The following is a 12,496-nucleotide window of genomic DNA, read 5'->3' as shown; positions in this document are numbered from 1 at the left end:
CTATATAAATTAATTTAAATTACCAAAATTACACATTAAAAAGTATAAATGATTATTTCCTTGTTGTGTTGTAGACATGTTTGCAAAAAGAAAAACCTGTTGCTTTATTTGTTTATTAAGGGAATCACTAATGGCTACAGTTGCACACTCATTACACTGACGTGCTGGTAATCAGAATCAGATGTGTTTGTTATTATGTATACACATAAAAAATTAGAAAAGCTCTCCGTCTGATGCAGGCAAGAATAAATAGGTAAAAAAACTCAATATAACAAATTAAACAAAGCAATATAACAAAGTGCAATATTGGCATACAGATTGTATTTAGGGCATGTATATACAGGATAATAAATTAAGTAAAGTAAAAGATGTCATGATGAAAGACCTCCAACACACTGAATAAATGTTTAAAGCATGAGCTGCACAAATCTAAAACATATAGTATTAAAAACTGCAAACAATGTTATAAAAACAGCTCTTCAGCATTGTGACCGCTCTGGGATAAAAAGCTATTATCTTGTGGTTCTTGTTTTAGCTGTTCAGTGACATCTGGAAGGCACCAGTATAAACAAATGGAAGCCGGGATGAGAGGAGTCCTTGATGATGCTGCATGCTCTCTTGATTATGTTTGGAGAAAAAGTTTCTTCTGTGCTTTCCTTGAAGTTAAGGACATGTTAGTGGTCCATTTGGCATCCTCACAGATGTGGACCCTCCGATATTTAAAATAAGAAACCCGTTCCACTTCCTTAGCCTTGATAATTAATGGTGTTATCACTGCTTCTTCCTCCTGAAGTCCATGACAATCTCTTTTGTTTTTCTTGTGTTGAGTTCCAGATTGCTGAGAGGCGACCATTCTATAAAGTTATCCACTTCCACTGTAAACACTGTCTCGTCGTTGTCCCTGATCAATCCAGTGATTGCTGTGTTGTCTGCAAACTCAGTATTGCCTGCAAACTCAGTATTGCAGTACTGTTGGTGGCCACACTGTCAGAGGAGTGCAGGCTATAGAGGAGAGAGCTCAGAATGGAGCCCTGTAGGTAGGAAACCAGTGCAGATAGAGATAACAGGTGAGGATGGAGTGCAGAGCCTTACTGCTTGCTCGGCACTTCATCCTCATCTGTTATCTCTATCTGCACTGGTATTGACATGTCTTGGCCTTTACCAGGATTTTAAGATTTTCAAATTCTCACATGAACTACATTAAATTAAACTTTGTTAAAAAAAAAAAAAAAAGTACAGCAAAGAAAAGTTGCTTGTGAATTCAGGTCAGCTTTTCTACAAGCTTAACTTTTAATCATCATTAGTGCATGGGGTGACCCTAAAAAAACAAACTGCAAAAATACCTCAAAGAAAAGTGGCAGCATGTCTGATCCCAGCCTCACTAATGTGGCACATAACTATAATCTGCAACATAAGGCTTTTATGTTGTAGCAAAATTGAAAAAATGACTAATTCCCAGGATTATTTTGTGCATTGGATAACAAAACTAGACCCAGAAGTGCTATTTGGCTGAACGTCCTCTTTTAACATTGCATCCAGCAGGGGTCCTCCTGCATGCACAAACTATTTAACACACAGGCTATAGCCATTACCAATCAGACTGTTAATGCTACAAGAAGTATTTAATTTTCTGAATGCCCAGTCTTAGTAAGGCATATATAAACAGTCTGTGCAACACGAGTTGTGTATTTCTGTGTTCCATAGACAAACTAGGCCATTATGGCCCTTCTGAGGTGGAGGATCACATCTCACTCATTCATATCTGCACACATCTTTAGCTCTCTCTGCTCTGATTCAGCTTCCTGTTCTGACTAAAGAACAAATGCTTGTGAGGAAATTCCCACACCCATCTCATGATTGTGAGTGGACAAGGTAGAATTTTGTTTGGTACTGACAAGCTAAACATACATTGTTACTGATCTAGAAGTGGTGCTTAATTTAATTACACTTGTCAGCTATGAGCTTTACTTTTGGTATTCTACTGAACCTGAATCATTTCTGAAATAACTTAATATTAGCCAAGCTTAAATTATTTAATCTTAGCATTGCATGGCGCAGACAGGAAGTACAGTATTTGTGATTTTATTATTTAGACATTGATACACATGATTACACTCCTAGCCTCCCTCTAACACCATCATATAAGTATGTGGAAGACATTGCAGTGGTGAGTCTTACACATGGAGCTGATGAGTTGGCATATAGGGACGAGGTACTGAAACTGTCTGGGTGGTGCTCTTAAAATAAGTGTCTCTTTACATCAGTGAGACAGAGGAAGTTGGCTTCAGCAGACATGGAGCAGAACCTGCCCCACATTCACGTCAGTGGGGATCAGAGGGTGTCTACCTTCAAATTCATGGGGGTGCACATGTCTCTGGGCCTTAGTTGGGTTGCAAATATATAACTGGTTTTAAAGAAGGTGTAGCAATGAATACAGTTCTTCAGTGTTAAGGAGGAATAGACTGACCCGACAGCTGCTGGCATCCTTCTTCCAATGAACAGTTGAGTCTTCTGGCCTGCTGCATCTCTGTTTAGTGTGGCATGTACAGCAGCTGATGTAAAAAAAAAAAAAAAGCTTAGGGGGTTATAAAGACTGCAGAAAAAATAACTGCCTACACTCTGCCCTCTTTAGAGGACATCTCTTGTTCAAGGTGTCTTGGCAGAACAGGGACATTTTTAAAAGATTGCTCACACCCTGGCCACAAACTGTTCTCTTTCCTGTCCTCTTGCAAAAGATGCAGAAGTCTGAAGTCAAGGACTAACAGACTTAAAAACATTTGTTATTGCTAGCAACCAAAACAACTGATGTAAATAATCAGCTGCATACAGAGTTTTAGTCTCTGTTTATGCATCATTTTAATCTTACTGGAACCTGGAGGTAAAATAAGATTGACATAATTCATCTTTTTTTTTTTTTTTAGTATTAGATAGTAAACAGCACATAAGGCCTGCAGTAGGTTTATGAAAGGCTGAAAGGCTGAATTGTTCCTAGGCAGCAATAACTTTTTTCTTTCTATGTATGAGCAGAGAAATGTTTATCTCGTTCTATCACTGAGAGTTTGTCCAGTCATTTGTACAACAGATTCTTTGCCCACTCTTTGTTTAATCCTCAGCTGCAGCAGATCTCAGTCTCCTATTTGTAGCTGCTGTTGGCTCATGCTGACAGAGATGCTTCCTTTTATTTTTAGATTTTACCACAAGGCGAGGTAACAACTTTTTTTTTTTGTCCAGAACTGCAGCATGTATCTCTTCCACGGTGAAACAGCTGTTTCGGTTTGTATTGTAGTCAGACTGTGCTTTGAATGCAAATCCATCAGTAAGTATTCAGCCAGCACTGTACATTATGGCATGCTTATGGTACATGACTTGTACTCAGTTACAGTGTCAAATTACAAGACCAGAGGCACAAACTAAAACACCACTTCACACATCGTACAGTAAATTGCATTGAGGACTTTGAGGACACACATCAAATTTTGTAATCTGTTAAGTGTAAAAAGTGTTAGGAAATGGGGCTTTCTAATATAAGAGTAATTTGCAGATATGTAAATACAAATTTAACGCTATCAAAACAAGGTGAAACAGAAATGTAAGTTATTTTGTTGTCTTTGTTTTCTTCTCATGGACTTGAATTCATCCTGTTTCTTTAGCAGTACATGTATGGGTATAGTCAAAGACTAACCTGTTATTTAAGATTTGCTTTTGAGGCAACAATTTGTGTTATACTTAGACATGAAAATGCAAATGCCCCATATAAATCTGTTAGTTTGACATTTTCACCATAATATCGCCGCATTTCATTATAAAAGTGCATTCTTAGAAGCTTTTTTCTAATAACATGGCCTCATCAGTGATCAATCAGTACAGGCATATTGAGAAAATGTCTAATAATTTTCATTTTATTCTACCTTTTTAATCCCAAGCTGGGAAATTCTTTCTCTGCATTTAACCCATCCTGGTTGATGGGAGCAGTAGGCTGCCAGATTCCAGCACCTGGGGAGCAGTTGGGGGTTAAGGGCCTTGCTCACCAAGGCTACCCCTTCCCTTTTTGTAACAACTACCCCTGATATTCAGCTTTTTAAAAAAATGTGTAATTTAAAGGCTAGGAAAAACTCAGCCAAAATGAGGATGTTGCTATTGAATTTCTCCCCAAGAACTCTGTTTAGTCCCTACTTTCAGTTAAAATGAAGAGGGGCCAAGAATGGGTCTCTCACTATCCCATCTAGTCCTCTCTGCCCTTATAAGGCCTGAAAAAGTTACAGATATAATCACTTACTTTAAAGAAGTTATAAAATACTGTTGCCCGAAGGCCCTAAATATAGTGGACCATAATGTTCATAAATCAAGACTAAAAGTGTAATTATTTAGTTGCTTAAGGTGATCAGTGGCATCTGTGTGCATGGAATAATTGTTAGCATGATATTAATCTAAAATGTTATTTATTTATTTATTCATTAGGAACTATGGCCAGGGCATAAATAGTTAAGACCCCGGTTCTTTAAAAAGGCTCATGTAATTGAAATGTTACTTTAAAAGCCTTTCATCATTTAAATATGATGATACATAAATGTTAGTGCATTAATGATAATATCAGCACCTATTGTGGTTCAGAACGGTGGTGGAATCAAAAATGTGTAAATGTATAATAAATGAAGAATTAGTAACAGTAATACAATTACTACAAAGAAAATATAGACTATTTAAAGCAACATGTACAACGAGCTGTTTGTTTGTGTGTGTTTACATTTTCTTTGATAAATGCTTTGAATTATTTCTTTAGTTATACTTTACAGAAACAAATGGAAACGTGTTTACTGTAGTTTTATGCTGCAAAAACGATTGAGGGTCGTGTTATTTTGAATGCGGCTACCGGAAGTTGTGCTTGCAGCCTCTAACTTGACAGCGCAGCTTTAAATGGGAATACCCTCCGCGCTGCTCCGAGTCTCCTTTAACAAATCTTACCGCGTCACTGTGATGCGGCTGCCGGAGCCGGGCACCTTGCCTGCACCGTCCCCGCTCCTCTCCTACCACCACCGGTAGGCCAACTTTTTAAATTAACGAATGACTGAATTAATTTAACAGTGTGTGATTTCACCATTTGACTCTGCCTTTTTAATTCTGGGGCATTTCTACCCGGTCAGTTTGACTAATGACTATTGGCGGGGGCGTGCTAATGACTTTCAGTGGTAACCTCTCATACAGGAATAGCGCACAAGGTTTAAAATTAGATAGCTTAGTGTGTGAATATGCCCTGTTAATAATGGAGTAGCTGTTTCTTAAAGAGATGCTCATGCGCTCACTTGGCACACACTGTACCAGTGCAGCAGCACTGCAGGTTGCATGGAAATGTTACAGATCTGATGTTATGCTGAGCTGACTGTCAACAAAATGTTGGTAGATGTGCAAGATAACCATGAAAAACCGGGCTTGACCGTTGTGCCAGATGACCTACATAAATCCTAATCTTTTGCAGAACATAAAGCCCACGTTCTGTATCCTTACAGTTATGTGTTATATGATTCTGAGTACAGTAACAACTTAACCTTGACCGTCCTGTGAGATTTGATGACTCTGCTTGGCAATGGGGACATTGTTTGGATAAGTGCAAATCGGTTCAGAGTTCATCGTTTTTTATGTGGTGAGATTACTATCCTGATGAAGTCAGACTCTTCCAGGATAACAGCGCCTCCATCCACGAGGCACAATGGGTCACTGAGTGGTTTGATAAGAATAAAAATGAATATTCAATTCAGCTCAATTCAGCTTTATTTGTATAGCGCCAATTCACAACATCATCTCAGAGCACTTTACATAAACCACAATAATCAATTCGAGCCAAATACAATCAGTTCAAGCCAGCATAGACTGGCCTTCAGAGAGTCATCACCTCTCAAGCCAAAACACCTACTGTAGGGGAGATGTGAGCATCAGACAGTGCACTCCACCTCTATCATCAAAACTGCAAATGAGGGAGGGAAAAAGAGGTCTTCAGACATGCAGAACCAATGCCAAGATGCAACGAATCTGTTCTGGGGGCATATTTTGGCTCAACACTTTAATAAATAACAAGTTTTTTCTGCCCATTATTGTCAAGGTATGTATCAGTTGGTAAAACAATATTGTTTCTCATTTACTGGCCTCTGCATTGTTGGAAAAAATATCTATCATAAGTAAAGTATACCAACGCACTAAAAGTTAATCAAAGGTCAGTTTTATCATTATACAGTGTATTAGAATTATCCACTAAAATGCTTTTATTTTTTATTATCAGTTATGCTGATTATAGGTATAGTTAAATGACTAATGCATTTCATTGCAAGGCATCACGTTTTATTAAATGATTTTCTATTTTTTTTCAAGACAATCTACAAAATGGCAAAAAGTCATATGTGTTTATAAATGTTGAGTGCTGAGGCTGAATTCTGACCCAAACTGTCGCACTTTATTTTGTCATATTCCTGTAGCTGATTGTAGTTATTCAAATTGAATTTTTATGTGTCACTGTCAGAGTATTGGTGGTGTCACCCACTTCCAGTTTCCCCAGTATAGGTTAGTTCCCAGTTAGGATAGTTGGTCAAACAGCAAGAGGGTAGGACCCCTTCGTGGAATCCAGTCTTTATTACTAATGGACTTTGCCTGTTATGAATTATCAAAAGATCTTTAATGAAAAGGGTTTATGGTCTCTTAGTGACTGCAGGCAGAAACAAACAAGACATTTAAAAACTTTTCAAATGACTGAAACAGAAGTAAGACATGGTTTTACATTACTAGATAAATTGGGGTTTTTTCCCCCCCGATTGGGATTAGATAAATATCTTTACCTTCATAGTGACTTTCTGAGTTATGATGACGTTTGATATAATTTAACCCAGGCTAACTATTCTACAAACGTAGATCCACCTCCCCATATGGCAGTCATGTAGCTTAATGATTTTTTAGTGATAAAACCATCATCAGAAAGTTCAAACTGGCAGTTGAGGCTTTTTAGGACCTTCATTTTCTCAACAGCAGAACATCCGTGGTGCAACGGATCCTGATACACAGACCAGTTTCATGTCACTGTCTGATTTAGAAGTTTAAAAGTGTACAATATGTTCTGGTATGAAATATTTGAGATCTGATTGCTTGCTCTTCTCTTGGCCCCATTCAGAACAGCCGTTAGCTTGACTCCTTACTAATTTCCCAAACTAATTTGACAGTTTCCAAATTCTCTAGACTGCATATACTGCAAGAACTTTACATAGCTATATTCAATGAAAAAAGAAAAACAAATCAGCCAGACTGTGATGCAATTGTGGTGCAAGGTTTTGCCATTTCCAGTGTTTCCCTTTGACTAGAATTAATCGTGATATCTGTTCATTGCTCAGTCTAAAGAGCTGCTCTGTTCTAAGTGGTGAGGCTTTTCAGTTTTAGATGAAAGGCACATTCATTAATTCCTAAGTCACCAAAAAGTCCTCAGTCTAATACGTGGGGTGGAGAGCAAGCCAGAGTCTGAAGACCAAAGTTTCTGTGTGGTATTGTGAGACAGGAGAAGGTCAGAGAGGTAATGAGTGGTAACAATGAAAGCTGTTGTAACCCAACCTTCCCCAACCTCATAGCACCACATACTGGTGACATGAAGTAATTTTTATCTTACAAGCACCATTCCTTTTCCATGAAATTTACATTTACAACATGATGTGTAATTAAAGGATTTTTAGTGTGCATCGTGGTGGACACAGCAAGTGGTATGTTACTGCTTATTATAAGACCTAATAAGAGTCCAGGCCTGCATGCAAGAAGGTGTGAGGACTTGATTTTCACTGTGTCCAGCTTTCATATGGCTTTTTCATTATTTTTTGTGGAGTTTTAAAGAGCCAGTATCCCTTTGAAGTGATCTGTAATAAAAGTGTTCAAATAAAATTGAATTAAATACCACAATGCATGGATAGAATTTTAACCCACCATTGCTTATTTGACTTCATGACAAAGTTGCTTCACTTGAGGAAAAGGTAAACTGAGACACATTCGGCTCTCTCTTCATTCAAGTTACAATGTGCCTGTAAAAGCTAATATATATAAATCTCTCTCTCTATATATATATTTATATATATATATATATATGGGACTGGCACTGATTCAGACATCTAGCATGTTAAATTAGTGTCCCTAAAGGAATGTAAGACTGTCTGAGTGGAACATTCTGATTTAAATATAATGCCAGATACGCAGTGTAGCTGTAGTGTAGTACAATGTCGTGGATTTGGCTGTTTTCCTCCACTTAGTGTATAAAACATCCTGTTTATGCATTCCTGTCTCTTTAGTTACTGTCTCATTGTAAACACATTTCCCCTTCACTTTAGGGCCTTGTAAAAAGTATTTAGGAATTTTAATTTCTTCCTGGTTCTGGGAACTGTGTGATTAAAACTGCTTACTGGCATTTTTGGCATCTTGTTTTATTTGTAGATTGGGTTCAAATGAAATAGCTAAAACACCATGTTTCCCATGTCTGTAATAAAGGGGGGGGGGGGGGACCTCAGACTTTCTCATTTTTTCCTACCTCTTTGTTCCAGAGAGGGACCACACACCAAAGATGACAGCTCAGCCAAACCCACCTCATGCAGTGCCAGAGGAGCAACGTTTTTTAGTGCTGTTTGACTTTGATGAGACCATCATCTGTGAAAGCAGTGATGATGCTGTGGTGAGGGCTCTGCCGGGCCAGCAGCTTCCCACCTGGCTGAGAGACAGCTACCGTGAAGGGCACTACAATGAGCACATGCAGAAGGTCTTGGCTTATATGGCTGAGCAGGGTGTGTCTAAAGAATCTATCCATTTGGCAGTGGAGAAGATCCCACCCACTCCAGGCCTCCTGAACCTCTTCCAGTATCTGCAGAGCCACCAGCAGGACTTTGAGCTGGTAGTGATTTCTGATGCCAACATGTATTTTATAGAAACATGGCTGGAGCATGCTGGGGTGCGCCACCTTTTCAGGAAGATTTTCACAAACCCAGCCAGTTTCAACGCAACCGGTCAGCTTGTGCTTCTGCCTTTCCACTCACATTTGTGTTCCCGTTGCCCCGACAACATGTGCAAGCAGTCAATCCTTCGAGAGTATCTGGCAGGCCGGCAGAAGGAGCGAGGTGCTGCTCCCTTCCAGAGGGTGTTTTACATTGGAGATGGGGCCAATGATGTTTGCCCCTCTCAGGCACTGGGGCCCCAGGACACAGCCTTTGCCAGGAGGGATTTCCCCATGCACAGGCTGCTGATGGAGATGCAGCAGTCCAAGTCTGCCAAGTTCAAGGCAAATATAGTTCCTTGGATCAGTGGTGAGGACATAGTGGACTCCCTGAAGAAAATAATGGAGGAGGGATGAAAATGTACAAAACAGAATTAAAGATATGGAGAAAAACAGAATCCTTGCAACAACCCCATGTAAAAGAGCATGATTTTAATTCAGCTAAAATTTATACAGTTTTTAGAAATATAGTAAAAAAATTGAACAGCTCTTTCAAAGCTAGGCTAATGCCATCATAATTAATCGGTATTAATGGTATATGCAGTTTTAGAAGTCCAGTGCAAATGCAAAAAAAAACACTGACTTGGAGGTTGAGATTATCACAGAAATGTGCAGTATTTATCATTTACCACATTCTGGGTCTCGAAACACTGAAGACCTTTTTAACCAAAGTGCTGTGTTCTGCTCCGAAGTGAAATTAAATCACCTTGTTCAACAAACCATCTGCTTGAGTGTGAATGTAATTTACATGTGAATATATCAGTGTTCCAGCTCTGAGAAACATTTGCAGTTCAAATTTGTTTGACAGCTATTGTACACATGTGGAAATTTGACCAATCAACAAGCTTAAAACTCTTCTAACTCCACTGCTTCATCGATGGACTTGACGATGGATGGGTGATATAGCCCTGTCTTGGACAAAAGAGCACACATGTTGTGTCAGGCAGGGACAAAGACGCCATAGAACGGGGATAAGATTGCAAAGGCTCGGGCCCACGACCTGATACCTAATCCAAGGATTGATTATACAACAGTAATCTACACCAGCACGAAATCCAATAGGAACGTTGAAGCCATGCGTCTGCCTGATGGCCCAACATCATACCTGATTAAGCAATGACAGAAAGTGGAAGGCCCCAAATTTACACTTTAAATCTGTGTGTGCAATTATAGTTGTTAGCTAGCATCTAAACCCCATTAAAACTCCAAGTGAATATTTATGCTCCCTCACAGGTCCTGCTTTTTGTTTAAATGTATTGCTGTGCAGCAACAGTGGTGTGAGAGTTTTTTGCATTATTAACTCAGCATGTAACCTGATTCTGTCCCACTAACTTCACAACAGGGAAGCAAATTATATATATATATATATATATACATAGTATTTTAGTATTATGTTTGAATTCAGAATATGGTGCTACAGGATTTTCTTTCCCATCCTGTTTATAGCAATACTACAGTATTGATTATTTTGCAGCTTATTGATATTTTCAAGCAGCTTTAAGCAAAAGGTGGAAAGAATGCTTGTCTATATTTCTGCATTTATTTAGTATTAATTTATTTTTGCATCACAGTTAGCAATAGACAGATTTTGGTGCTGATGAAAAGCAGAAAAATAACATGATGTTGTTTGAGTGCGTAAAATGTCCTTTAACTAGTGTGTTTAGTTTCTCAGGGAGTAGAGAAGAAAACAAGCAAACATTAATAAGAATATGTGTTGATTTGCACTGTCACATTTGCTGTTCAAAGAACAAAATGTTTTATTTGTGACTGAAAATGTCTGAAATCATATGAGGTCAAGTTGTAACCCATTAATGCTCTGCGATTAGGAGACTAAAGGTCTGTGAGCTTTTCTCCATGTGATGCTATGACCAGTAAAAATGTAAAAGCTTAGTTTACTTCAACCATGTGTAAATGTAGGTTTGTGCAATAATTAAATACTTTATACTTGAGAACAAACAGAGAGGTTAATCATGAAGTGAGACATGATATTTTCAGGGATGTGAATTGACTCTGGGTCACCAAACCAGGGTTTTTAATCAAACTGTAATCTTGTTAAGGTAACTAAGTAGAAGGATGTGCTGTTCGGACTCTGTTCAGCTGATAGATTACCTTTGTTTCAGATTTGTTTTTTCTGCACACTGGGTTTTGTGTGTTTATCAAAAAGTTGATGTAAATGCATCAATGGAATATAAAGCCATTATCTGACTATGTGTGATTGTTGTGTCCTTTATTTCTGACACTCTTAACTAGTAACACTTAACTCTTAACTTCTTCTTCTGGGTTCTGTATCTTTCTGTTTTTGCAGCAAAGAAGTCTTTCATTAAACACGTCATGTTCCCTCACTGTGTCGAGTAAAGAGTGTGAAAAATTGTGCATTATGTTCAGTAGCTTGTGCAGCATCTGTACAATCAGCTCCAGAGTTATTCCCCAGAACCAACTTTCTTGATCAGCTTGTTCAGTTTATTTAAGTTTCTGGCTCTGATGTTGCTGCCCCAGCTAAAGGCTGCAAAGCAGAGGTAGTGTGTCCCCTGTCCTCTCTTGTGGATGGCTCTGTATTGCATTTCCAGCCTAGTCTTTGTCCCAGTTGAAGTATTTGTCTTCCTCCGCCTCCTGAAATCCCCAATTTGTGTTAAAGTTGAGGTGATTGTTTCCACACCATTTCACAAAGTGACTGACAAGTTTCCCTGTGCTTGCTGCCCATCACTGATATACCCCACAACTGTAGCATCATTATTGTATTTCTGCAGAATTGTGCCGGAAGGGTGAATCTTTAAAAACCATTCAATTTTTATGGCAGTGGTAAAGTTTGTAGCTTTTGCCAAATGAAATAAGTTGGTCTGGTTTTCACAGGAATTTCTGTTTTCTTCTATTTTTTATTTATTTGTTTATTGGGGAAAATAAAAAAAACTATAAAATGCAAGGCTAAATTGATGTAAAAGTATATTATACACGTAATAGGTTGTAAACAAAAAATAAATATTATGATTTGAGGGTTTCTTTTGTTTTTTTTTTTGTTTTTTTTTAAGCAGAATGATTAAAAAGTCTTTGTCACACTAAATCCATACTTAGTATTTGCAGCTTTTGTTTGGGCCATTTTAACAACACAGTAACACAGTTTTTGATGTTTAATTTAGATTTGCATTTACATTAAGTCATTTACACTAAGTCATTTAGAATTTAGTCACTTTTCTTCAGAGCCAATATAGCAAATATAAGTACCGTATGTTCAGGTTGTTTAGTAAGTTTATATTTACAAAAAGAAAAAAATATTCTACATTTATTATTAGATGTATATTTTAGGAAAAGGCCAGCTTAATCTTGAAAATAGTTGATCTCTGAATTTAAGTTCATGTTTACAAGTGACATTGTTGATGAAAATTAATGAAGAAGGGGCTGAGATCTGGGGAAGGACAGTCAGCATGAAGGAGACTCAGATTATATAATCTTCCTTCTATAAAGGATGACAAATTGTTTTTGAATCAGACAATGGAAGAGACCTGA

The 12,496-nt window shown here is 38.0% G+C and overlaps 1 protein-coding gene across 1 annotated transcript; it reads left to right on the top strand.

Annotated features, from left to right (window-relative positions):
* The first annotated feature begins 4,952 nt into the window (after positions 1–4,952).
* Positions 4,953–11,348, top strand: LOC121632283 (probable phosphatase phospho1). Its single transcript, XM_041973611.1, has 2 exons — positions 4,953–5,036; positions 8,553–11,348. The coding sequence occupies exon 2, from the start codon at positions 8,573–8,575 to the stop codon at positions 9,350–9,352; it is 780 nt and encodes a 259-aa protein (XP_041829545.1). The 5' UTR covers positions 4,953–5,036; positions 8,553–8,572; the 3' UTR covers positions 9,353–11,348.
* The last annotated feature ends 1,148 nt before the right edge of the window (positions 11,349–12,496 follow it).

The sequence above is a fragment of the Melanotaenia boesemani genome, chromosome 21, assembly GCF_017639745.1.
Source record: "Melanotaenia boesemani isolate fMelBoe1 chromosome 21, fMelBoe1.pri, whole genome shotgun sequence".
Lineage (NCBI taxonomy): Eukaryota > Metazoa > Chordata > Actinopteri > Atheriniformes > Melanotaeniidae > Melanotaenia > Melanotaenia boesemani.
Note: the sequence above shows the minus strand (reverse complement) of the source record. Positions and strands in the feature narration are given on the sequence as shown.

Bases quoted from the DNA above. Each gene is read 5' to 3' on its own strand.
- LOC121632283 (XM_041973611.1), top strand. From the start codon at position 8,573: ATGACAGCTCAGCCAAACCCACCTCATGCAGTGCCAGAGGAGCAACGT.